The 27,017-nt window shown below is 45.0% G+C and overlaps 1 protein-coding gene across 3 annotated transcripts in view; it reads right to left on the reverse strand.

Annotated features, from left to right (window-relative positions):
• ARFGEF2 (ADP ribosylation factor guanine nucleotide exchange factor 2) overlaps window positions 1-21,202 on the reverse strand; it is a 36,114-nt gene extending 14,912 nt beyond the window's left edge. Inside the window, exons 1-21 of one of the 3 annotated variants that reach the window (XM_036395550.2) lie at window positions 20,998-21,202; window positions 15,722-15,752; window positions 14,786-14,909; window positions 12,020-12,166; window positions 11,018-11,197; window positions 10,165-10,591; window positions 9,475-9,546; window positions 9,058-9,206; window positions 8,543-8,673; window positions 7,788-8,022; window positions 7,426-7,525; window positions 7,064-7,203; window positions 6,474-6,582; window positions 5,761-5,962; window positions 4,922-5,033; window positions 4,122-4,327; window positions 3,167-3,251; window positions 2,904-3,075; window positions 1,648-1,799; window positions 1,332-1,460; window positions 843-1,001 (exon numbers count right to left, since the gene is read on the reverse strand). In XM_036395550.2, coding sequence (XP_036251443.1) covers window positions 843-1,001; window positions 1,332-1,460; window positions 1,648-1,799; window positions 2,904-3,075; window positions 3,167-3,251; window positions 4,122-4,327; window positions 4,922-5,033; window positions 5,761-5,962; window positions 6,474-6,582; window positions 7,064-7,203; window positions 7,426-7,525; window positions 7,788-8,022; window positions 8,543-8,673; window positions 9,058-9,206; window positions 9,475-9,546; window positions 10,165-10,591; window positions 11,018-11,197; window positions 12,020-12,166; window positions 14,786-14,909; window positions 15,722-15,752; window positions 20,998-21,136 — 3,201 coding nt within the window. In that variant the 5' untranslated portion in view covers window positions 21,137-21,202. Of the gene's footprint in view, window positions 1-842; window positions 1,002-1,331; window positions 1,461-1,647; window positions 1,800-2,903; window positions 3,076-3,166; window positions 3,252-4,121; window positions 4,328-4,921; window positions 5,034-5,760; window positions 5,963-6,473; window positions 6,583-7,063; window positions 7,204-7,425; window positions 7,526-7,787; window positions 8,023-8,542; window positions 8,674-9,057; window positions 9,207-9,474; window positions 9,547-10,164; window positions 10,598-11,017; window positions 11,198-12,019; window positions 12,167-14,785; window positions 14,910-15,721; window positions 15,753-20,997 lie in introns of those variants that run through there. The other 2 variants (XM_036395549.2, XM_054516639.1) reach the window with 2 other exon arrangements.
• Window positions 21,203-27,017: the final 5,815 nt, after the last annotated feature.

The raw sequence follows: 27,017 nt of genomic DNA on the forward strand, positions 1-27,017 counted from the left end.
ACTACTAAAGGATACCTTTTCATTATTTTTACACCATCAACTTTCAAGACTATAAACGAATTGGAGCTGATCTTCTAGAGACTTCATTGTCCTAGAGATGAAAAGACTGAAACATTGCAGCTATCATCACTTGAGTAACAACATTCCAACCTAGAGCGTTTAAATTGCAAAGCTGTGCTTGTCTCCTTCTCCCTCTCCCACAGCCACATCCCCTGGCTGGCACAAGCACTCAGGAGAGTGTGCTGTGAGCCAGGTCTGAGGCATCTGTCAGCTCTAGCACATTGTGGCTCATATCATGTAGCCCAAGACTAGAGCCAGAGAACATAAAGCAGCAGAAATGCTCCTTTTAGCATTTAGCAAAGATTCAGAGCTGATAAAATTGCTCCTGGAAAATAGGCTTTAAGAAAATGCATATAATCCTGATAGCTCATTTTTACCAATCATCCACCAAACTATTTTAGCCCTGATTTTTCATGTGCTTATGATGTAAATGTTGCCAAACATTGCACAGACAAGTCTGGACCTGTAAACTAGAATATTTTTGTTTCCATGAATAAGAATACAATAGTTTATATGAGAAATTTTCTGAAGCCAAATGAGATTTTTTTTATATAATTTAAATCCTATATCAAATGCAGCCATAAAAATTACAATATTGTCACAGTTTCCACAGGGTCTTCAAAAAAAATGCAGTGCATTATTTTTATCTACATATTAGAAAAAAAACATAAAAACTTAACAATATAATGCACTTTCTTCACATTTTTGAGTATGTTCTGAGAGCTGATAGTAGAAGAAAAAATATGACACCATGTTCACTATTTAAACTAATAAAGATTTACCTCATGCCAAGAATTGCCAAGATAGTTGCCATCTGTGTGAGCAACTGTAATGAGTGTCTTAATGGTATCAATGTTCTTCTGTTTCATTTCTGTAATGCTGGAACTGGCAGTCAACAAGGAAAAACGAGCAAGGGCCTGTACATAAGCGTCTCGTTCAAGCTACAAGAGAGAGAAACAAGCACAAAAATCAAGTCCCCAAAGAACCAGAGAAGCACTTGCCTACAAATTTTTTCTTCTATGGATAGCTGGCACTGTCAGAGCACTTTCCAGCTGAACAAGAGTAGGATGCCAGTCAGCAAACGCTCTTAATGGAAGATTCAGCAAGAAAAGCAGAGTTGAAGAAATGCTTGATTACATCAAAACCTTTTCCCATTTCAAGGAAGCAGATGAGACACTTCATCTTCCATGTATAAGCTGTTTGTAATTCTTCACCTGCCTCCCAGAGCCCACACGGCCCTCAGCGAGTCCCAGGCTATGTCTGGCACCAACCTGCATTCCAAAGATACAGGCTATTCTGATGGCACAGCGTATTCCTTCCAAACACAGCGACGCAACTTCTGGGTCATCACAATTCTGCAAGCCAACACTGTAAGCTGCCAGCAGTGGGGTCCAGACAAGCTAAACAGAGGAAGAAACTAAATTCAGAGGTCTCTTACAGCTTTAGCCCAAAACACTGGTTACTGAAGCCGAATATATCCAAAGAGTCCATGTGTTTCATTAGCAAACTTTTCAAAGTAATTTTCCACTTTTTTTCCCATGCTTTAAACTCTTCACAACAAAGACACAGTGAGAACCTGACACTCACTTTGAACATGGGTCTGACATGATCCAGGTGAGTGGCACTGGTGAAAGGTGCCTTTGCATGGCTCACTGCCTCCATGAGGGCTTTGGCTGTCTTTGCCATTTGTTCCATTTCCAAGTTGTACAACAACCTCCGCTGCTTCTCATTAGCCACACCTAAGGGGAACACCACACACAGACATTGCTTGCTTTTCTTACAAGAGCATATTCCTTCTCTTCACACTGAGCATCACAAAATGTTAAATAAAGGTATTGCAAATAAAATCTAAAGACAGAAATCTTGCAAAATCTTAGAAGTCAGGAGGCTGCCCCAGGCTGCAAGCAAGGAAATCCAGCACTAAAAACCACACCCAAACTTAAGACTTTATTCTGTGCAAAATAACTATTTCAGCCCTTTACTATATAATACACGCTATTATCTAATTGCTCCAAGTCAGAGGTGCATACTGTATTAAGTCATTCTGCTGTAAAAGTGGATGGAAAACCCTATGTCTTCTTAAGCTCACATCTCCAAAACAAAACAAGCACTCATCACCATGATAAATAAATTAATAATTTAGTGCTTCTTTACCGTTATACTACAGGGTGCAACTTCCATTTTCAAGCAAATTAATTGTGTTCCTATTTTGATTGAGAAAACCTGCAAACAGCTTAAAAATACTGGGAAAACCACTATGCTGAAGATTCAGAATTCACAAATTTGAATTAAATTAGTACCAGCTATTCTGAGTAAAAGTAGGGTACAGCTGGGGATACTGGTTTCTACTGCATGCTACACAAAGAAGCCCTCATTTGATCTGTATAAGGAGAGATGACTATAGATTATGCAAACTCTCCAATCTCTCTGGTTTTCAAACACTATCACACCTCCCAGCCACTGAGCTATGGAGGAAAACAAAAAACCAGCCCAAATCAAGCCCTCACTCATAGTCTAGCACACAAAAACAAGGTAATTTCAAAGTAATTTCCCTCTCGAGTTATTCCCCACACTCATCTTTAAAAACCCCAAGAAATCTGGTTCTAGTGCTGCTCTGCAGTGGTGCCAGAGGCACCTACACAGCTCTTCCCACCAGGGAAGGCAGTGTTAAATTGTAACTGAGCCGGTTTCCTTCCATGTACCTCTATCAACCATTCCAAATGTACTTTATGTATTTCCCCAAGGCATTTTCACAGGGACTTTGCACACCACTGTGCCATCCCCTTAGTTCCTGCCACAGTTCAAGAGCACTGTGGTCTTCCCAGTTTCTAGTTCCTTCTTACTTGGTTTACTACACTTGGTTGTAATTGCATATTCTTTTGTCTCTTTCATCGCAATTTTCTTTCCTTCTATTTCTTCATAGATTGTGGATAAATACTCTTCTGGCAGGTCTTTACTGTCATTGATTCCTCGATTCATTTTAATGTATTGCTCCTTTGTCATTTTATTTTTTACCTGTAAGAAGGAATAAGTTGGATATCAGATTTTGAATGCAAGTTCCAGGGACCTTTGTACTCCTGTAAGTCTGGATTTTTTAAATTTTTACCTGTGGACTGTGCAAGTCTGTAGTCAGCATTATAATGGAGTATGCCAAAACATAGGCAGTGTCTGCACTAGCAAATAGTGTTTGCCTGAGGGAGGAAAAAACAAAACAGGTTTATAGACTCCCAATTCCTCAATCCATTAGCTCTAGTTCCATATGCAAGAAAAATACCCAGAAGTGCTATGGACTCAACCAAAGAGCCAACAAAGCCTGAAGCTAACCATTAGAAATGCATCAAACCCCAAGCAGTTTAAAACACAAATAAAAAGGATGGGGAATTGCATCATCTTTGCAATACTGAAAACTAGACTGAGATTTTCAAGTACATTCCCTACCGATTACCCAAAGAACAGTAATGTATAATCTTAAAAAGGTTAAATGACAGCTTATTTTTTACTCACAGAGTTTCATAAAGATTGATATAAAACCAACCCACTGACACACCAACTAGACTAAGGAAAGGGAACTAATTAAGCCTGACTAAACTTCAGTGTTGATTGCACTAGGAACAATAGCAACTTTGCCTATTTGGTATCAAATAACACATACACATTTTGTTCCACATCTAACAGGCAAGCAAAAGCACTGTAACATGCTATTAGTTGTTTTTGTCATGATTTTTGTTAATTCTAGCCATTTCTACTGCTTAATACAGTTTTTTATACTTGACTGATCTACAGTCGTCTAAAATTGTCTCTGTAGTAGCTGTTGGATTTTAATGTACTTAGGGCTTTCCTTTTCCAGTAATTCCTTTTAGCAAGTACTTGGGATTTAAAGAAATGACAGCAGCAGTATCCTTCCTATCCAATATGAGCAGCAAGATCTCCTCCTCACACAAGCCTGCAAAAGTTCCTGGCCTGGTACGGGCCTAATCAATCCCCTGCCCCTAAGGGCCACACAACAGTACAGCCAGGGAATGTTCTTTGGGCACTGATCTGATAGAAAGGGTTTGAATTACCGTTGGTTGCATTCAATATATCTAGCAGCAAACTTCTCCATTAATCTATCAATCTTCTGGGCTTCACCTGGCAGACGAAAACCTTCCAGAAATATACGCAGAGCAGAGACAAAGTCTTTTCCACAGAAATCAAGCTGGTCTACATAGGCATACATCACTTCCTTGTTAAACTTGCTGCTTTCCCCAAGAAATTCCCCTACTTGAGTCTAAAAAACACAAGAGACAGTTATTACTGTGCAATCCAAGTGCCAGCTCTGCAAGAGGGTTTCTATGCCAAGAGTTGCACAGCTGTCAGCTCTGTAAAGCTGCCACGCTGCCACGTGGGCAGAGCAGCTGAGGGAGGGACAGGGCTCCCAGATATGCCCCCTCAGTCTGCATATTCCTGCCTCCCTCACTGCCAAAGGCAAGATCTGCATTACTGCAGTGCCAAGGAAAGCTGAACTGTGGCCAGGCGCACACGCAGCAGAGAATGCTTTGCCACTGCAGCACATGATCCTCCCTTGCTGGCAAGGGACTGCCAGCAACTGGCACTGCTCTGTTTCCCTCCAGCCTCCAGGGACAGACAAAATGCACATTCCATTGATGGGGAACCCTCCAGCACTTTACTGTAACTCAGTACTTTACTGAGAAGCCTGGGACAGCAAGTAAACAGCAGGTAGCTGTAGCATTAGGTGTGTCCGTGAGGTGCCTTGCATGCTCATTTCTCTAAGATATGAACTCCAGAGAAGGGGCACACAGATACCAGGGGCAGGGCCAAAGGTACAGGGGCAAGGGTATAAATGTGCTGCATGTAATCTTACAGAGCAGAGGCGTTCCTCTTGGTGCAAGAATTGTGCCAGGTCCTCTGTTGTAGTGCCAAGCATTCCCTGCTCCTGTAGATACTGTATTCCTCTCTTTGGCTTTTTATTAAACCTATTCAGACAAAAACATGGGGAAGTGGACATACAATTAAAAATATAACAGCCTATAAAATTTGAGTTTTACAGAGTCCTCATAAATCAAAGATTCCGTGCTGTAGCTCCATGTCTTTTCTTTCTAGTTAGGAAAATAGTTAAAGAATGTGCAACAAATCTATTACCTGTATCACACCATAGGCTCCACCTCATAAGGTACACTAAGTTGCTGATAACCTTAGAAGTTATTGCTGAAAAACCCCAAAACTCACCTTTTTGAACATGAAAAAATTGACACTCTACATGAAATGTTTAAAATGCTGCTGTTCAAGACTTTTCTCTAGCATTTACAGACATGCAGACCTTCAAATTAATCAAAGAGAAGTAAAGCATATATGCACCATGATTTAATTCTTCAAACTCTATTTCAATAAAGGACAACAAATCATGTAAGAGCTGCAAGACAACTGTGACCCTCAAACCAACTTCTCTCTAGACGTACACACTCTTGTGGAGCTGAGCCAGTAAAAAGGAGAGCTGTGAAAACCCCTTCCACTCCATCCAGAATTTTATGAAACTCCTTTTAACTACAACAGCCTCCAGCACTGGTTTTTCACAACAGCAGGCAACAGTCATCAGCATTAACATCAATTTGTAAGTGTCCCTACAGGTGTGACTGTGAGACCATAAGAAACAACACATTTTATTTAAAGTGAACTTTTGTTTTCCCATCATACTGGGCTTACAGTTCTATCCCATGTTCAATTATTTCCTTCTGTTGCTTGATGACTTCAAATTGCTCTGGATCATCTGGGACAGCAGTCTGGGTACCAACACTTCCCACTCCCGACGATACAGTGGAGTCCAAGGAACTGACACTACTCCGTCTCCCTCCAGCGTCCAGGCATTTACCTTCAGCCATTTCCTGTTCAGATGGTTTATATGAACCTATTTACAAACAAGATGAGACTTAACTTATCCTTGTTCAATCAAGAGCTTTTAGTTACAGAGCTTTTAGGCAGAAATCTATGAGTTAATATTCTTATTTTACCATGTATACTTTTTGGCAGGCTGCACTATACTACATGAAGATGCTCTATTGATGGAAGTCTAAAATAATCCAACAAAAGGCAGAAAACCAGCAGCATCTATGGAGAAATTCCAGTACTTCAACTTAGTGACTCCAAGACTGGTTGCATGTCTTGCTCTACATCAGCCTTCACAGGAGACAAGGGCCTGGCTAAATCTCATCCACAGAACTTGGTTATTCAAAACAGACACTTGGAGAATCAGTTACTGCAACAGCACTAACAGCTGTTTGTAAAATACCTCACTTGTGTAAATAAATTGTTAAGGTACAAACCGGGCACCCACACTTCTGAATAGCTTCTAAACAGTGAACAAACACAAGAATGAACTGATTAAATAAATCAGTCTCTCCATACAGAAGCAATCTTACCCAAGCTAGTCTGATGATTGGGGTTCACATAAAGGTCTTTGCTCCATTCTACCATACATTTTAAAATAGAAACCAAACATTCAAGTCCTTTTTTCCTCAGGCTTAGTTCCTAAAACATAAAGAAGAATAAAAGAAAAAAAGAAAAATCAAACCAACAAACCATGCTGAATAGTCTCTACAATAGTCTCCCCTCTAAGGACTGGAAAAGTATAATCTTAAAAATGCTTATGGTGGAGATATAGCATAAAGTCTGTGTAAAGGAAACCCCACAGACAGCACCACTGGTGTATGAGCTTCAGAAAGAAAGAAATTGAACTGAGGAAGAGGAAGGCTCATTTGGCTCTCTCTCCCTTGGCAGTCAAACTAAAGAGACCAGAAGCAGCCTGGTCTCACAGTGCAAACAGGCAGCAAAATCACCAAGTAATAAATGGCACTGCTTCAGCATCCAATTGCAAATTATTAAACTAATAAAAAGCAAGTAACATCAGTAGGTTACAGAAAACACGAACCTCTGGAAGTATCTGTAGCAATGCAAAGATAGCACTGTTTATGAAACAATAGTACCTTATCTTCAAAGCTCTTCTCCTTACCTGTAAAGGTGTCATTCCCAATTCATGCCCACTTCGTCCCTGTGCAATTTTGGATAAATCATTTACAAGACGTTCAAATATATTAGCAGCATTTAAATCACAATCATAGTTAACATAAATATCCACTACACACTGGGCATCTGAAAAGAAAAGGAAATGGAAGTATTAGGGTTCTGTGCAATAGAATTTTTAAAAGGAATGAGCCGGTTGGAGCAGGCACTGCAGATGAATCCAGACATTTAACCCAAGCACTCTAGGATCAAATTCAAATTTTCATACTTAAACATGACATGTGACATTTCTTTTCAAAATAATTTTCATCCGCTGCCAGAAGAAGTGATTCTTTTACACAGTGGAAATACCTGCACAAATTCTAGTTAAAGTCTGAATCACCATCCACTTGTGTTCAAAGGAACTTGAAGAAGTCTCTAGAATATTCAGGAAGATCTCTTTGAAGAACACCTGCAAAATAAATAAAATTAAGGACTTGAGGATCTGAAACTTATTAGAACTACATCAAATGTACAGGTTAATTTCTGTTAAGTAATTTCTCTTCAAGAGTAATATTTCATGCATATTAGAATTTGGATACAGTAGTAATATATTAGTTTAGTAAGCAAACCAAACTAAGAAATTAAAATGGAAGTTCTAGCTGTCTTTTTACCTTGAGAACAGTATTTTGAGAACTAGAGCATACGCACCTTATAGAATAAAAGTCTCTCACCTCAATCTGCATTTTTAAATGGGTCTTAAAATTCGAAAGCAGTGTGAGGAAGATGGCAAGAGAGAGCTCAAACACATCAGGAACAGAAGAGACTCCATTTTTAGATAATGCTACACAAAGATATTGCTTGATTGCATTGATGAACATTTCATGTGTCCTGAAAACCAGACCAGCATTCTGCAGCACTGAGAGAAGCAGCTGGAGAGACACAACCTTGGAACGCAATTCATGTGATCTAGAAAAAATTCAACATTAAATATATTTCTATATTTTCTTAGTATATACTTGCATTCAACATTAGCTCTGTGGGATTTCTTCTACATCAGGAAAAAATGACTGCTATTTTGATTCCTTTAAATGCAGGACGCAAGAGGATGGAAATCAGCCAAGTGAATTTTGAACTTCTACCATCCAAATTTGAAATTTTTTCAGTATTATTAACATCTTAGACTAGCCTAATAAATGCATCTCAGTGCTTCTTAAGCACTTCCCCACTCTCCCACCAAAAGCTTCACAAATACTATAGTCAAGGCCACTCCAACTGGTAAGATTAATAAGCCTATTATACAAAACCCAAAAATCTCAAGTACTGAATTTTTAATAATTTAAAGGTATTTCAATCCTAGATTAATCAAGCCAACTAAACCAAGGGCCTGACAAGTGGATTTTGAACACCTGCTCAACTATACAGCAGCAACTTAACTGTCTCTAAATGCTACCAGGAGAGGACACAATAATAAATCCTGTCACATTACTTGGGATCTGGTGGTCCTTCCCCCAGCGGTTTCATGGAGAGCTTGCACAATGACCTGAACACAAGGAAGGCATCCTTCTGTAGAACATGGGAAAATCTGGCAGCAGCTTGATGTCCAGATACATCTGTTTCCTTGAAAATACCAAACGCAACACAGACCCTCAGTGAGACAAAGAAACAGAGCAATGAGGAGATTCCACAGCTCGTCTGAGAATCAGCTACCGTTTAAACTAAACCTAAACAGGATTACAAGGGATCTGGATCTTTTCACACATGTTGACTGACCCTTTGTCTCTGTCCCCATTCTGTATTAAAATACAACTAATATATTAAATTTTAGAACAGGTATTTTCAATATATGCTTAAACTGCAGCTGCTGCTTCCTTTTTGAATCTGAGTAGTACATACATTGGAGTTTCTGTCCCTTTCTTCTGCCAAATCCCACTCTATTAGTTGTCACAATAAAAACATTTCTTCTTCTGTAGATGTATATTGGCATCCAGTGCAATTATTTACCAGATTATCAGTGGAGGAAACAGACTGCCCATCATCTGGAATCCCATTTGTTTGTACATTTTCAGTGCTAGAGCCAGAGAGAAGAGTATCCACAGTCTCTAATGCAGGCAGAGCCTTGACAGGTTCTGTTACCTGCTTTTCTTCAGCCACTAAAGGGGAAAATGGAAAGACGATTAAAATCATGCAAGAGTTTTCTATCCCACGACTTTGTGAAGCTTTTCCACCGAGTGGCAGAGAAGTAGCACTGGTAAACTAGAAAGTTTCTCAGCTATCAGCAAAAGAATATTGTGATGCAATCAAAACCTGTTCTTGCTGCCTTAGTAGGTGTTCTTGTCAAGATACTTAGTAACAAAAATTACTTCCATGCTTCTATAATTAATACATATGCAACTATTTTACTTTAGAAGACTTTACTACCTTTCACAGCTGAATCCACCACATCTTCCAAGATGCCTTGAACCATTTCCTTTCCTCCATCAATCGTTTCCTCTAATGAAACACAGAGAGAATTTTTAATTTAGTATTTTTGTTTAGGAAGAGGACTAAAAGGAAAAACATGACAAAGGCAGAAGCATGAAAATTTATCAGTTTCTTTCAGCAGCTCTCATTGAAAATAATTTGTGAGAAGTCATTCAAAAATACTCATTGATGTTCTTTATGCTGTTTGAATCAAAGCACTGATATTTTTAATGCAGTTGTTTTGTCATTTTTATTTATCAATTGTTACAAACATTTCTAATTAAGATGCAGTATGTGCTGATGATATGGTCTTCATAATATGCACCATTTTTACCACTGGCTCTGTCACATCCCACATACCACAACAATTCCTTTCCTTCCCCTTTGTCAACCTGTTCAAGTCAAATTCCATTACAATACTCTATAGATAAAGTACACATGGTTTAACTGGAATTCTAGGGAGAACAGGAACCTTTCTGCAGCAGTTATAGTGTAGACACAAGCTGAGAATGGCAGCACACTCTGGAAGTCTACAGAGGAAAGCCAAGCGAGCCAGTCACCCCACCACTGCTCCTTGAAGGGGCCTCAAAGAGCACTTTCCAACAAGCTGGCTGTGAGTGAAAGCAACAGACCCCATGTTGTGCTCACCTGCTGCCAGCATGGTGGGGGCCTGCTGCAGCTCCCCATGGCCGGGTTCCTCAGGGCTGGGCTCCCTGCGGCCGGGTTCCTCAGGGCCGGGCTCCCCGCGGCCGGGCTCCCTCTGGCTGGGTTCCTCAGGGCCGGGCTCCTCAGGGACAGGCTCCCCGCGGCCGGGCTCCCTGTGGCTGGGTTCCTCAGGGCCGGGCTCCCCGCGGCCGGGTTCCTCAGGGACAGGCTCCCTGCGGCCGGGCTCCCTCTGGCTGGGTTCCTCAGGGCCGGGCTCCCTCTGGCCGGGCTCCCCATTGGCCAGCACGGTGCCGGCGGTGCCGGCTCTGCCTGCCCAGGAGCTGTGCCGCCGCTGCCCCGGCCGTGGGGACCGCGGCCCCGCCACTGTGGGGGACTGCGGCTTCTGCGTTCGCTCTGCTTCTCTGGACTCCTGCAACTTGGAAAACACATATGGAAAGGTTCATCTAAGCACAGAATACACTGAGGGAAATCCTGTCTGTGTTGACTAATGTTCCTTTGTGAACTCAAGTCTTAGCAGGAAACAGTGAAACTACAATCACTTGGCCAATAAGATTAAAAAGATACACTTCAAGTTTATTTGAAAAGCATCATTTGTTTATCCAATGCCATTTGGCAGAAGCTATGGTGCAAAACCTTGTTATCAGCAGAGCACGTCACCTTCTATTTTCAACTCAGTCAGTATGCCTCACTGCACAATTTGACAGGTTTTCTAACATGACGAATCAACAGATATGCAACTACAATGACAGGTTCATTAAAAACAATAATAGTAAAAAAGTTTTCAGTCATTTTCAAGCCTAAACATTTGAGATGAGAAAAAGTAATAGCTACTTACAGCTTGATTTTCCATCCGTGTAAAAATTACATTTAACATCTGTGTAAGGGTAGCTTTGGCAGTTGTCTGGTTAATAAGATTTTTACTGGCTAGATAGATGTTGTAGCAGGTTCTAACAGTTTGAAGAATTGTTCCTTCATGAATTTCTATATATGGAGATGTTACTGCAGTGAGAAGAGCCTAGAAAAGTCCATAACACAGTAAAAATGAAACCTAAGCAAGTAGGCAGCAATGCTCCTCATGCATCCTTCCAGAATAATCACTGGGTTTGCTACAAAACACAGATATAATTTTTTTTATGCTTTACAAGCAACAACATTTCAAATCAAATAAAGTTCAAAAGGACTTCCACATCTCTGCTCTCTCCTGAGCTGTTCTTGGAGGGTCTTATCAAAACTAAATTTCCACCAAGGGAGATACTCCACCTCCAAAAAAATTTACTAAATTCCATAGCTTCATTTCCACACAAGAGCCAACAGGCCTACACTAATATCAAGTTGGTTTACTAGAAGGTTCACTAACTTCCAACCTCAGCTACAGTAGCCCAAGAAGATTTCAGAACCAGAATACACACTACTGACAGAAAGTACTATGCCTTGCTGAGAAAATACACTGACAAAATGGCCAGGGGAGCAGACAGGCTTGGACAGCATTCCATGGCACTGCATCACAGTTCCAGGGCCTGCTATCAGGGCTGAAAGCAATTCCCTGGCCTGATGGAGGTAGGCATAGCGAGCCTCTAAGAGTAGCACCAACTTGTCTGAGAGATGGTTTATATATTTTTAAAATATTCCTTTACATTCTGCTTTCCCAACAGGAAGTACATTTTCCTCACCAATTCTGCCCTGGTGACAGCCTCCCTGAAAGCAGTGACACACAGGACAATGTAAGAAATGGAGCAAATGAGCTCTCAGTAATATTTAGCTTTTTTTTTTCAGTTACAAAATGAAAGAGAGAGAAAAAGCAAATGAATGTTGCACCAAAATGGATTGAATAAAATACCTTAATTATCTGCAGTTGTACTCCTTCATCTGTTTGAGGACCCTGAAAGCAATTGCAAATGGTTTCCACTATTCGGTCAATCAGCCGTTTTCCGGGAGCTCCGCTGTCCGGAGCATTGCCAGTGATGTGCCCATATGCAATGAGTTTCTAGATAGAAAGAATGCAGCTTAGATGACCATATTTTGTTAAGAAAAGCACAGTTTAGCACAGCATAAAAAGGTGTGTTTAGATAGCATACCTCACTTAACGAGTTTTAATGTAAAAATTTAACACTATCTACAGTCTGGCCAGCAAATACTTTGACTGTTCATATATGTGGGCAAAACAGATTTTAGTACGACAGAAAAGCTTTTTCAACTTGGGCCATTTCTTCATACCATAACCAGAGAAAAAAAATTTAACACCAGAGTGTGACTTCCTCTGTCACATCAGCACCACAAGAAACCCCTTGGTAACACTCCTTGTGGAGCACGACAGATGAAGCACCTTTACTGCCTGGTGTAAGGATCCGCCAGCCCCAGCAAAGGGGCTACAGCAGGGCAGCCACACTCCTCCCTGTGCCCAGTGCCCGGCCGAGTGTGACCCGGGGCAGGGACACCTGCCTGCTGCCACCCCGGGCACAGACACCTGCCTGCTGCCACCCCGGGCAGAGACACCTGCCTGCTGCCACCCCGGGGCAGGGACACCTGCCTGCTGCCACCCCGGGCACAGACACCTGCCTGCTGCCACCCCGGGCACAGACACCTGCCTGCTGCCACCCCGGGCAGGGACACCTGCCTGCTGCCACCCCGGGCAGAGACACCTGCCTGCTGCCACCCCGGGCAGAGACACCTGCCTGCTGCCACCCCGGGGCAGGGACACCTGCCTGCTGCCACCCCGGGGCAGGGACACCTGCCTGCTGCCACCCCGGGCACAGACACCTGCCTGCTGCCACCCCGGGGCAGGGACACCTGCCTGCTGCCACCCCGGGGCAGGGACACCTGCCTGCTGCCACCCCGGGCACAGACACCTGCCTGCTGCCACCCCGGGCAGAGACACCTGCCTGCTGCCACCCCGGGGCAGGGACACCTGCCTGCTGCCACCCCGGGCACAGACACCTGCCTGCTGCCACCCCGGGCACAGACACCTGCCTGCTGCCACCCCGGGCAGGGACACCTGCCTGCTGCCACCCCGGGCAGAGACACCTGCCTGCTGCCACCCCGGGCAGAGACACCTGCCTGCTGCCACCCCGGGGCAGGGACACCTGCCTGCTGCCACCCCGGGGCAGGGACACCTGCCTGCTGCCACCCCGGGCACAGACACCTGCCTGCTGCCACCCCGGGGCAGGGGACACCTGCCTGCTGCCACCCCGGGCAGGGACACCTGCCTGCTGCCACCCCGGGGCAGGGACACCTGCCTGCTGCCACCCCGGGGCAGGGACACCTGCCTGCTGCCACCCCGGGCACAGACACCTGCCTGCTGCCACCCCGGGCACAGACACCTGCCTGCTGCCACCCCGGGCACAGACACCTGCCTGCTGCCACCCCAGGGCAGGGACACCTGCCTGCTGCCACCCCGGGCACAGACACCTGCCTGCTGCCACCCCGGGGCAGGGACACCTGCCTGCTGCCACCCCGGGCACAGACACCTGCCTGCTGCCACCCCGGGCAGAGACACCTGCCTGCTGCCACCCCGGGCACAGACACCTGCCTGCTGCCACCCCGGGGCAGGGACACCTGCCTGCTGCCACCCCGGGCACAGACACCTGCCTGCTGCCACCCCGGGCAGGGACACCTGCCTGCTGCCACCCCGGGCAGGGACACCTGCCTGCTGCCACCCCGGGGCAGGGACACCTGCCTGCTGCCACCCCGGGGCAGGGACACCTGCCTGCTGCCACCCCGGGCACAGACACCTGCCTGCTGCCACCCCGGGCACAGACACCTGCCTGCTGCCACCCCAGGGCAGGGACACCTGCCTGCTGCCACCCCGGGGCAGGGACACCTGCCTGCTGCCACCCCGGGGCAGGGACACCTGCCTGCTGCCACCCCGGGGCAGGGACACCTGCCTGCTGCCACCCCGGGCACAGACACCTGCCTGCTGCCACCCCGGGCACAGACACCTGCCTGCTGCCACCCCGGGCAGAGACACCTGCCTGCTGCCACCCCGGGCACAGACACCTGCCTGCTGCCACCCCGGGCACAGACACCTGCCTGCTGCCACCCCGGGCACAGACACCTGCCTGCTGCCACCCCGGGGCAGGGACACCTGCCTGCTGCCACCCCGGGCACAGACACCTGCCTGCTGCCACCCCGGGGCAGGGACACCTGCCTGCTGCCACCCCGGGGCAGGGACACCTGCCTGCTGCCACCCCGGGCACAGACACCTGCCTGCTGCCACCCCGGGCAGGGACACCTGCCTGCTGCCACCCCGGGCACAGACACCTGCCTGCTGCCACCCCGGGCACAGACACCTGCCTGCTGCCACCCCGGGCAGGGACACCTGCCTGCTGCCACCCCGGGCAGGGACACCTGCCTGCTGCCACCCCGGGCAGGGACACCTGCCTGCTGCCACCCCGGGCACAGACACCTGCCTGCTGCCACCCCGGGGCAGGGACACCTGCCTGCTGCCACCCCGGGCACAGACACCTGCCTGCTGCCACCCCGGGCACGGACACCTGCCTGCTGCCACCCCGGGCAGGGCTGCTCCTCGCTGCGGGAGCTGTGTGCCAGATCTGGTCACTACAGCTTTCTCCATCTCACTCTGACCAAGCTTACCCACAACACTTACCTGTAAACAATCCAGGGAAGTACTGACGATGCGTGGAGACTTTGACTGGCAGGCCAGCTCAAATGGAAGGAAATATTTATCTGCTTCAATGAAATTTGCTTTTGGTGGAGCAGCAGTGCCTTCTCTAGGTCAGATACAAAGAATTATTAATTTTTCTAAGCATCTATATCACAGTAAACTACACTTTCTCCTTTTTCTGAATTTAAAGCTAAATAATGCACAGCAGCATACAAATGTACTGCAGCTTTCTTGTATATACTTTCTTAAACAAAGATCAATTTTCTTTAAAAATCACACAAAACCCATTTTACATTTATTTATATTCTATCTGATCTTTTTCGTATCTTCTTCAGCTTAACTCTTCCCTCACTATACTCCAACACTGTCCCACTATCTGAAATATTGGAAAACTCCTACACAACTGATATATCTACCCATGTTATTCAAAATGGATTAAACAGTGCCCATAAGCAGAACACTAAGCAAACAGAAACACATCTGGAGACCTATTTGCTCTTTTTCAATTATAGCACAGTGCTGGAAAACTTTTTTAAAACTTTTATTGCAGCAATATTTAAATTGGTCTTCTTGATCTAGGTAATAAAGAGCACATGCTATCAAACACAGGGTATGTACTGCTCCCTATAGCTTCCTATCAGGCTATTGAGTCCAGTAAAAGGAAGCAAAAAAACGGCACCTTTTAGAAATTTCATAATTTTTTCCTGGTGAAATTCATAGGCAGTTATGGCTTGAGTACCCACAGCCACAAACATTGTGTAAGTGAAACACACAGGCCAGGCCACGTGTTCTTGGCAGAAAGGTAGGTCTGGGTATTCACAAACTCACTGCTATAATGTATATACACTCTTACACTTCCCCAAAATTACTCCATTTGTTCCTTTCACACCCTTCTGTTTAGAGTAATTAATAATTTACCTTTGCTTTTCCAGCTCACTTTTTATTTCATCTGGAAGAGAGAAAAAAAATGCAAGCCTTAGTTATCATTATCAATAACACAGTAATAAAGCAAAGATGTTTAAATCCAGTTTCGCGCTTCAGTATTTGCTAGTCCATTCCTGTAACACCTCGGCTTCAGAGGTCACAGTTTCACCAGTTATTGAAAGGTGTAAGCACTGAGGCCTGGGGGCTTCAGGGTCAGTAGGAACTTTGCAGCTCTGTGACAGCCCAAAGCCAGCACCACCATCCCCTGATGCTTTAGGCTTCAACTGGAGAGGAGACAACAGAATGGAGGCTGTTGATAAGAAATGACCAAGGTTTTCTGTCCCAAACAGACAATGTAAATCTTGCACAGCATCACTTTTTAAACCACTGTGTTTTTAATTCCAGGATCCAGCTGGCCTACCAACCAGGTGACTTGTCAGAAATTCAGTTCAGCATAATTTCAATTCAGGCCTTTTGATCTAATTACCTTCCCCACCTTTAACATCACATAATCCAAAGAGCTACTGAGAACGTATGTGACCCACCAATGTACTGTGCCCCTGTTTTGATGTGCCTTGCTCTTGGCACGGCGCATTCCCATAGCATGCAGGAACTGCTGCTTAAAACACTGAGTCTTCTGGGTAGCTTTACACCTTGGGAACGCTTAGTCCTGTCTCCAGGTCTTGGCAGAGAAAGGCATATTTTAGCTATAGCTACCATCCCAAGTACAGCAGGATTCCAGGGTCAGCAAAAACATAATTAATGCTGTATTTCAGACACCCTGTAGAACTAAGGTGTACAGAGCTTTTTCTTAATGAAGAAATTTTTCTAATGCAAAAATTTCCAGTAAGTTTTTCTTTCCTTCAAGGAGATCATTTTCCCCCCATACTGATTGTTTTGCAATGTAAAAAAGATGTTGAATTGAAAGATTCATAAAGATTATAGCCTTAAGGAGACATGATCATGCCCATCTTTACTGATAGTTGTCATAGATCTTGCACTGGAAAAATAATGCAAGAATAATATCCCATATTAGAGCAACAACAATTTAACTCTCAGAAGTAGTCTATAAACAGCAACAAGAAAGATCTAACCAAGGCCTGACCAAGTTCCCCACAATTTTATTATAATAAAAGCTTTTCTAAAGCCATATGAAAACATCTTCACCACAACAGTATTTTAATAGATAATACTGGCAGAAAAGAATAAATGAAAGGACAAAAGGAAGCTGCAGGCATACTTCTGCTACTGATTGCACCAAAACAGTTTGAAAACCTCCACATGTGAAGTACTCATTTGGTGGTCTGACCATCACAAGTGAGTGAAACAGAAATAGTTGCCTAACTGAAGTCTGCTGCCAAGAACAGCTTGCCAAGCCCTAACCAGACACGGCCAGCTTCCAGAAACCGCCCGCCACTTGTCCTGTTTTTCTCCAGTCACAGGAGTAAGGGGCACAGCTCAGCTCCCTCCTGCAGCTCAGAACACAGTCCCAATCTTGGTCAACATCTGGTCACGCCAGCACAATGCTGACCCTTCACTTGGAGCTTTAGGTACCAGAGCTCCCTGTCTCTCCCACGGCACCTCCTTCAGTCAGAAACATCTTCAACCCCTGCACTGCCCATCTAATGCAAGTCCAGCAGCATTCCTACCACGCAACAGACCTGGAACAAGAATGGCCTTGCAGCAATTTCTTCCAGAGTTTCTGGCCATAAAAGCAGGATAAAGCCGACATGGGGTAGCTGCCTTTCTCTAGCAGATGGATAGGTTCAGTTCACTTGTATTGAAAACTACATATTAAACCAGAGGACATTTGTTGTCTGCCTGCAGCTCAATGCCTGCTCTGTGGCCTTAGAGTCGGGTTTGTGTCAGTGGAAGCAAGCGAGCCCCTGGGCAAAAAATGGCTTGTGCTGGCACAAGGACACGGGCCATGGTCCCAGCAGCAGGCAGCGGGGCCAACACAAACACGTGGAGGAGCAGCCAGACCTTCCCTCCCCAGGACAGTAAAGCCAACCACATTGCCCAAGCCCAGCCTGCCTTGGACTCCATGCAAAGCCCAACCGGTATGGATCACACGAGGCTGTGTGGAGCCCTTCGGAAAAGGGCCAGGGAAGCTGCAGTCTGCTCTCTGCCCCAGCGCTCTCTGAACACACTGGACAAGAGGCCAAACAAAGAAACACAACTTATTTTGGACATTTGTCATTTATACACAGAGACTTCCTAAACACACAACCAGATTGCTAAGTGAAGGCAGGGCTGAAAAGATTTTAACCTGTTAACAAGCTAACTAAACAACTTCTGTTGTTCACAAAGCCTGAAGATCTGTATGTGGAGCTGCCCAGGCTACCAGAGAAGGCTGCAGAAGCGGGATGGCCGCACAGTATGTCATTAAAAACAGCCCCAGTAGGGCAGGAGTAATAGCTTATGTGAGTGACCCAGGTGCACAATTATGAACTGCTGGGATACAGACTGTCAGTGTTCCACTGCAAATTTTTCAGGATAATTTCAGGAGGTTTATTAAGAATCATGTGTACGTGGAGCTTCATGTAAATGAAAATGCTTATTACGCACCTATTTTTATACAATAAAATGGTCTGTCAAAAACAAGCTTTCTTTAAAACAGGGTTTTCTACAGCAGAACAGAACAGCTCCTCTGTTTAAAACCCTCAATTTCTCCCAATCTCTCCTGGGGCTTACTGGCACTACAACTACAGGAGACAACCGTTACACCTCCTGATGAAGCAAGAGACTGAATGAAGGAATCTATTCAAACTCTGCTTACTTAACATTAACAGTGTGTATTTCAAAGGAGGGCATGGAAAGAGGCAAAAAACCCCAAAAACACCACTGTGAAATGGTTTTGTTCCTTTTCCTCCACACTTGTGTTTCTGTCCTTTTTGCACCTATGTTAATTCTGATTTCTACAAGGTCATGTGTATTTTTGTAGTCCAAAACTGATCAGTATTAGCCCAGTGAAAGGACCCAATTACAGGGTAAAAAGGGTAAGAATTTAAATTTAGAAAAATTAAAGCAGATTAAAATTGGAAATAAAGAATACCTATATTTCCTACACAAGAGAGACAGCAACATTCCATAGTAATTTACCTAAATTCTCAGGAGCTACATGTACAAATTAATACAGAACTCATGTAAGAAAACAAGAGCATTATTCCCACAGTTAGAAACTTCTTCTTTCTCTCTCACCCAACAACAAATGTAAAGCATAGGTAAGCAATAGGAACACTACTGCAGTAACACCATAGCAGAAGCCATAAAAACTGGTTCATTTCTATTAGGCAGCTGTAGAATACACCCATTTCTCCCTATCTGGAAAAAAAAAATCATCTTAGATTCCCTTGTCCCAGGAGCAGATATCAGCTACACATGCTCCATGCCTGTGTTGCCTGGTTTATAAGTGGCACAATGCCACAAGGCTCCAATAAAAACACCACTGCGTAGAGAAGACTGCACAGCAAAAGGGATTTAGTAAGTAGAAATGGATTATCTGAAGTATTACTTGGAGAAAAGTGCAGCAGGCAACAGCTGACACAATGACCACTTTCATAAAGTAACTACATTTCTTTCAAACAGAATTATTTTTATTCAGTGTTAACTGGACTTTTTATTATTATTCACAACATTGAAGCTTCTTTCATTCCTGACAGTTTCTGTAGGTTACAAAGTTTGGCCTGAATTCTTCAGACTGCCAGTAACATTCTTCTCACATATTTCCTCACATATTTACTATTGCACAGAGCTTGAAAATTAAGTTGACACTTTTGAAACTGTCACAGTCTTAGTTAATACAAAGGATATGCTTAATTAAAATTAAGTATGCGGAAATAAAACTGATTTCTTTACTCGAGAAAAGGAAAAAAAAAGGATTAATCAAATAGAATAAAGTTTGGGGGGAAAAAATCACATGTAAATAAAAGAAACCCCATTCCTGTTAGCAACCTAAAACAATCAAGTAATGTTCACCAAATGTAACAGAGACCCTCCCATACAGTCATTCAGGCCCCTAACAGTTGGTCAACATAAGGTGATCTCTTTATGCTGACCTCTGCTTTAGTCCAGGAAAGCCCACGGACTCCTTTTCAAAGCAGGTTTATTCTGTCCACCACGAGAAGCATTAGCTCCCCTCCCACAGGCTGCACCTTAGAACACGCAGGCACAGCCGTAACCCAAGTGGCAGGTGCCAACACTCCTCCCAAAATCACCGCCTGCAATGCCTCAGCAAGCACCAGCCTTCACCAGGCATCTTACAAGGAAGTTCCCCTCTCAGCCTCTAGATATATTTACATAGCAGCAAAACAGGTTCTCAGCCCCGTAAATGGGTTCAGTGCACGTGGGGGCAGCTGGGGAAGAGACCAGGAAAAGGAACTCATTAGGAAAAGCAGTCTCTAACTGCTGGGGCATATGTGTTTACACTACAGGTAGCTCCTACAGATCTCTGGCAGTAAAGACTGCTGGAAAAATGATAAAAATGACAGCATTTCTTTAAGCTCACTCTGCCTGGGACAGAACTTGCACCTGCTCAGCCTCCTTACATACCCAACCTGTCTTTTCTTGTCTTGGATACACTAAACGGTCCAATTCAAAGGAAATTATTGATGGGAAGCAACCAAAGCTGAAAGAGAAATGTCACTTTTGCAAATTAAGAAAGGACCATGGAGAACTCCAGCTGCAGAGCTCTACTATTCTCCTCAGTTTATCTTTTCCCTCTCTGTGACACACCATATGTTGTCAGAACTTTTACCACAGAGACCTTTACATAAGCTTGTACTTGCAGATTTCAGGACCAGCCCACCAACTTCACAAAAAGCGCTGCCAGCTCTGAAAACATCACAGGCATTACGTGTACTTGGCCACAATGCTAACAGTCCTTAGCCAGTCCAAACACGACCTGGAGATCAGAGGTCAGATTTAACATCCCGAGAAGCTCTGGGACTCCGTAAGTCGAGGGCCTTAACAACTCTTGTTTCCTAGTCCAAAGGCTGCAATTAATTTTCTCAAAACCGAAGTGGCAAGACCAAGTCCCTCCTGTTTCACACCGAGACTAGAACTTAATAAAACAGGTATTTGGGGGTTTTCTCCTCATATTTGCACATCCTGTACTGGAGGGAGAACTCCCTCCGCTCCAAGGTCTCGAGAGGATCTCCCGCACCCTGCCGGGACTCGAGCTGGAGGGGACATGTGCCGGAGGGCTGGGCCCCTTCCACCGCCGCGCCCCGCGTGCCCTGTGCGGGCCGGGCCGGGCCGGGCCGACTCACCCAGCGCCACCTGGCAGGCTCTCCGCAGCTGCCCGTGCGGGGGCCGCTTCGCCTCCTTCTCCGCCAGGATCTTCTCCAGGGCCCGAGACACAAACATGCTCTTAGTGCGGGCGTCCTGCTCGTGAGCCGGTGGCTGCATGACGAGGCCGGGAGCAAGAGCCGAGCGGGCGCTCGGGCCCGCGGCACCACCCGGAAGGGACGCGCCTCCCTCAGCGGCCGCGCCGCCGCCACGGCGCCGCCATATTGGCACCGTCACGTGACTCGACCCGACCCTGGCCCCGCCCGCAGGGCTGCGCGTGATGGGGCGGAGCGAGGGGCGGAGCTAAGGGCTGGGCGAGGGGCTGGAGCGAGAGGCTGAGCCAAGGGCGGGGCGAGGGGCGGAGATGAGGGCGGGGCGAAGGGCGGGGCCGAGGCTGAGGGCGGAGCCTGAGGCTGAGGGCCGAGTCCGTCGTGCTGCAGAAAAGCGGCAAATTCCTGCCCGTGAGGCCGCCTTGGTGGAATGTGGGGTTTTATAACGCTTCTAACCTAAATATCTCGCCATTCGCATTATCCCTGTTAACTGTCGCACAGTCGTGTAACAAGGCATGGAGAGAGAGCACGTCTGAAAGAGTCAAAGTCATATATTAATGAGGACTCACTAAAAATTAAATTTTCAGTCACAGAAATTAGCCCTCCGTTAATAACCTTATACCTAATTGAATCTTCTCCCTTCACCCTTTTCCCAGGTAAAGCACGTCGCAGCTGAAATCCAGTTCAGGGCTCCAAAGCCAGCAGGACGTGTGTCCGTGTTTACTCCATTGACACCCTCCTCGCTCTATTAACCACCACTGCACACAGACGTCACTTCATGGAAGTTCCACAAAGGTCTCCTTCAAATCCACATGGCCACATCTAATGGAGAATACAGGAGCACATTCAGTTCTCTAGATTGCAGTTTTGCTTCCTTTTTCTCAAACAGCAGGACTCTAACTCTTTAAAATGTCATCAATGAGCCTTTAGTGTTGATTTGTCAAGAACTGCAAATTTTGTCCCCAAAACAACTAACAAAGGTTCTGAACACCTGTGCAAATCATCAGTTTAGTATTATTTCCTAGGGAAAATTGACCAGTGCTTGTATTTTTAGATACATATTTTCTAAATCGCTCCCAGTCAGAAATGTGACTGCAAATCCAACCCCCGGTGTACACGTCTGGATGTTCCTTTCAATTACACTGCTGCATGTTAAGGGTAATTCTACTGTTATCACTGAAATTACAGGCATGCCGAAGTGACATAACTAAAAGACAAATAAGGCCCTGAATCTTTTTTGAGAGTTGCTGACTTAGTTATTGACACAAAAGGAGGCTGTAATTACTGTCAGCAGCATTGCAGAACTAATTAAGCAGCAGAGCTCTTCACATATTGTCAGCCAAATTATCAGTTCTGATTTTAGGGTTTTTATCATGGGACAGGATTAGGTCTCAGGAGAGAAGCAAATGGATACAGGCTAGTTTTCAGAAAATAGATTGAACAGATGGTTTAACAGAGATTTTTTTTTAAATTTCTCTCAGGCAAGACCCCATTTTTGAAATCATGGAGCAGTATCTGAATTCATGGGTGTAGGGCGACACTGAGGTTATGGTTTGGATTTCAAAGAGCCCAGAGTCAGTGGCAGGCCTCAGTTACAGTGAGCTCTCCAACTGCCAGGTGAAGAGCACAGAGCTGGTGGATGGCACGCTCCCCTAGCTGAGGTTTGGTTACGGCCAAGGGCTCCTTTCACCTGAACACCAAATGCACCTGGGCTTCCCAGCACACGGCATAATGCCTCAGTGTCTCCCAGCCCACATAAGGTCTCAACCAGAGACAGACAGTTCTAAAGTCTAATTAGGCCTGCTCAGTGCTCTCCTTACACTGACATCACTGTGTAACTAAATGCAGTGAAAGAGTAATGGGGTTGATATCATTCTCACAACTATTTTCAAATATTCTTTTCCTCAAAGTATTTTAGGATTACAGTAGCTGATTTCTGAGGGAAGGATGTGAGTCATTTGGCTAATGCAAAGGCAGCGCAGCCCAGGGCAATGCTGCTACTGAGCACAGCGCCGTGCTGCAGAGCGTAGCTGCATGGTGTGTGTGGCTGGCTGCAGGCAAACAAAGAAAGAAAGCCTTTCCAGTGGGAGAGAAGGCAGACCAAGGGAGAAGATATACGTGTATCTGCATGCATCTCCTTGCCAGTGGATTCAGTGCCAATTACAAGAATTACTATTAAACTGCTGTAAATAGCTCATTGTGGCAAATGTGTCTGTAGTGCGAGACATAAATCATGAGCAAACAATGCCTAACAGGTGGACGGAGTTCACAGTTTGTACAAGCTACTTCCTTGGCAAGAAGCTCTCTGGATATCTGCCCAGAGGCCAGGTGCTCTGTACTGACTGACAGGACTAACCTCACAACACTTTCCCACTGGCATGTTGCTACGTATCTTGTTTAAGGAAGGAAACCACAGTCTAAAAATAGATGCAGAATGGACAGGAAAATTCTTGGAAAACCAGCACTGGTCTGTATAGTAGCTTAGTTTCCAGTCAAGCGTTAGCATAGAACTTCTTTTCCCTTCTTCTGCCTATTTTTAATCATTTCGTTTGGGACTGATTCTATTTATTCTGCCTGGCTTCCAGCCACTTTTCTTGCTGTCCAGTAATGTACTTATTAGTGGATTTCCCAGGGGGGTCCTCATTTGATTCACTGTCTCAACTCTCTAATTTTTTTCCAGTTCAACACTGCATGCCCTAAAATCAATAAATCCACATAATAAAGCATTCTCCCACTGCTAGCAATATAATTAGGTAACTACTAAGTGAGTAATTATACAAGTATTTATGTGATATTAGCAAGGCATTTCACCATGATCTGTATAGACAATGCTCTCCCTTTCATTCCCACTATTTTCTTCAAATCCCAGTCTTAGACCATCTGTGTCTTCTGACCCTCTTACTGCCAGCAGCCTCACACAGAACTTGCACTCCAGCCCGGAGAAGCTCTGTAATGTGAAAAAAGGACAGAAAATATATCAAAACAGCACTGTGCAATGTCATGAGATTAAAAGAAAAATCACTTGGCAGGAGAGGCACTGGAGCTGTTTGTCCACAGAGCTGGGCCAGGGTGGGCAGGAGCTGCTGCAGCCAGCCCTGCATTGCTGCCAGCCCTGCACCACTGCCATCCCTGCACCTCTGCCAGCCCTGCACCACTGTCATCCCTGCACTGCTGCCAGCCCTGCACTGCTGCCATCCCTGCACTGCTGCCAGTCCTGCTCTGCTGCCATCCCTGCACTGCTGCCATCCCTGCACCTCTGCCATCCCTGCACCACTGCCAGCCCTGCACCACTGCCATCCCTGCACTGCTGCCAGCCCTGCACTGCTGCCATCCCTGCACCACTGCCATCCCTGCACCTCTGCCAGCCCTGCATTGCTGCCAGCCCTGCACCTCTGCCATCCCTGCACTGCTGCCAGCCCTGCACCTCTGCCATCGCTGCACTGCTGTCATCCCTGCACCACTGCCATCCCTGCACCTCTGCCAGCCCTGCACCACTGTCATCCCTGCACTGCTGCCAGCCCTGCACTGCTGCCATCCCTGCACTGCTGCCAGTCCTGCTCTGCTGCCATCCCTGCACTGCTGCCATCCCTGCACCACTGTCATCCCTGCACCTCTGCCAGCCCTGCATTGCTGCCAGCCCTGCACCACTGCCATCCCTGCACCACTGTCATCCCTGCACCACTGCCATCCCTGCATTGCTGCCATCCCTGCACCACTGCCAGCCCTGCACCACTGCCATCCCTGCTCTGCTGCCAGCCCTGCACTGCTGCCACTGCCTGCACTGCTGCCAGCCACCACCCAGCTCTCAAACCTGACTGCAGCGCTTCTGCTCGCTGCTGGGATTTGCCTTTTAGCCCAATATTTACCCTGAAGTAAGTTACAAAGGATAATAGCAGTATTTTGAATAAGGGAGGTTTATGCAATTTTAAGTAAATACAAATTAAATTCTTCTTTCCTTACCAAGCCATCAGGACAGATCAGATTTGCAGTTCTCTCTCTCACAAGAGAACTTGAACTTTCTTATAAAAAAATCTGAAATACTTACTTTGGCTATACTCCAAATCTGCATTTTCATTTTTTTCACATTTCAAAGGATTGGCAGCCTGTCCAAAGAAAGTAGACACTTATCCCACAGAATAATTTCATTAAATTAAATAAACTTTGTTTTGACCTTTCAATCAAAACCAAGTTAGAAATTTTTTTCACTTGTCCTGGCAGAAGGAGCGGATCCTGAGATCAGCTGTGGTACCAGACTCACGTGAAGGTATCACAATAAATCACGTGTGCTGGACAGAAGCAGACACAGACCCTTCGATGCTGAACGGCAGCCTCTATTCCTTGTTATGATAACAAATAATATGCAACCATTAGAGGATGTGTTAGGAATATAACTGTTCAGACAAGCAGAGATGCAATAGAATCTGAAGAACAGACTTTAAATCAAAGTGTTCACATATTCAAATATTATTGCCTTGATGGCCCATGTTACTGAACAACCACTGCTCTCACTGATAGCAGCATGTGTTTCTGATGAGCAGCAGTCCTAAACACAGTCATTTTAAGAGCTTAATATATTCAGGCTTGAAAATTTCTAACTATTTTCCTTTTACAGTGTTTAGAACGTATCTAAGCCACAAAAGTCTGCAATTACCTAAATACAGAGAAACATTAGAAACAACATGTTTTGAAAACAACAAAATGCATTTATTTTTAAAGGATAGCAGCCAAAGTGAAGGAGCAGTTGGGAAAAATATTTTTGCCATCTCCTGCTTTTGCCTGCAGAGCAAGAAGTGTAATTGTTTGGAAAGATGCAAATGCAATTGAGTAGTTCCCACACCCTGAGGTGCTGGAGAGGTGGAAGACCCAGGGCTGGATAATCACTCACTTGCAAATTTCCTGTCTGAGAGGTGATAATGAGACTTTATTTGCCACACAAGCGCTAGTTAGAGTTGTGTGTATCTGAACGGCACAGAACTGGTTGTTCCACGTTGCATTTGTGCACAGAACAGCCTGCTTTGCACAGCACTCTGCTTTTCACCAAAGCAAGTGTATAATGAGGTAGATTTTGTTGACACAAACCTTGTACTCAGTAAAAACAAAGGAAACAGAATACCAAGCTAGTGAAGATCCTGGTTTTCAATTTTAGTGGGTTTCGATCAGGGTAACTTCAGTCAGAAGATATGAGTAACTCTATGAGGAATTAAAATGAAAAGTGACCTTCTCTCTGACCTTTAATCTGATCTTTATTTCTCATAACTTCTTGTAAGAAACTCAGAGTGTCATCAAGAAATGTCCCTAGCTTTACCATACAGTATAGACCTTATTCGTGTATGTGCAGAACTCTTCATGTCTTTCCCAAAGGCAGGTCCTTGGCTCCTTGATTCAGATTTAAGAAGGCTTGTTTCCTTTCCTCTCAGCAGGAAAGGCTTCCTCTCTCTGTTCATTACTGAACTCATTTATTCTCGAGTTGCAGTTGGGTATTCTTCAGAGGAATCTTCATTGAGACAAAAGGAGCTTTGTTTTGGTTTGGCTTATTGTTTCTTCCTATTGGACTAGAATTAAAATGTGTAACTCAACGGGTCCAGTGAGCTATCCAGTCACTCTTATTTTATTTAAGCTTCACTTTCTTTGTCCTTGCAATATTTCCCAAATGCTTTATGAGACTAAATGTTACTGGATCAGAAGAAACATATTGAATAAACTGAATTGTGTGTGTAGAAATTGGGTCGGTGGAACTGATCCTTTCTCTCTCCTTCCAGAGTGGTTAAGATTATAAAGTGCAAAAATATTTTTCTATGCTGTTGTCAATGGAAACTTTTCCACAATCTTCTTGAAAATCTCTGTCTCATCTTTATATTATATCTTTTGGCCTTCTTTCCAAAACCACTATTTTGTTGCTCTAGTTTCCCTTCGTCTCTGTACTTCATCACTTGAGTCCCAGCCACCATTTT

This window comes from Molothrus ater, chromosome 17, assembly GCF_012460135.2.
Source record: "Molothrus ater isolate BHLD 08-10-18 breed brown headed cowbird chromosome 17, BPBGC_Mater_1.1, whole genome shotgun sequence".
NCBI classification, from domain to species: Eukaryota; Metazoa; Chordata; class Aves; order Passeriformes; family Icteridae; genus Molothrus; species Molothrus ater.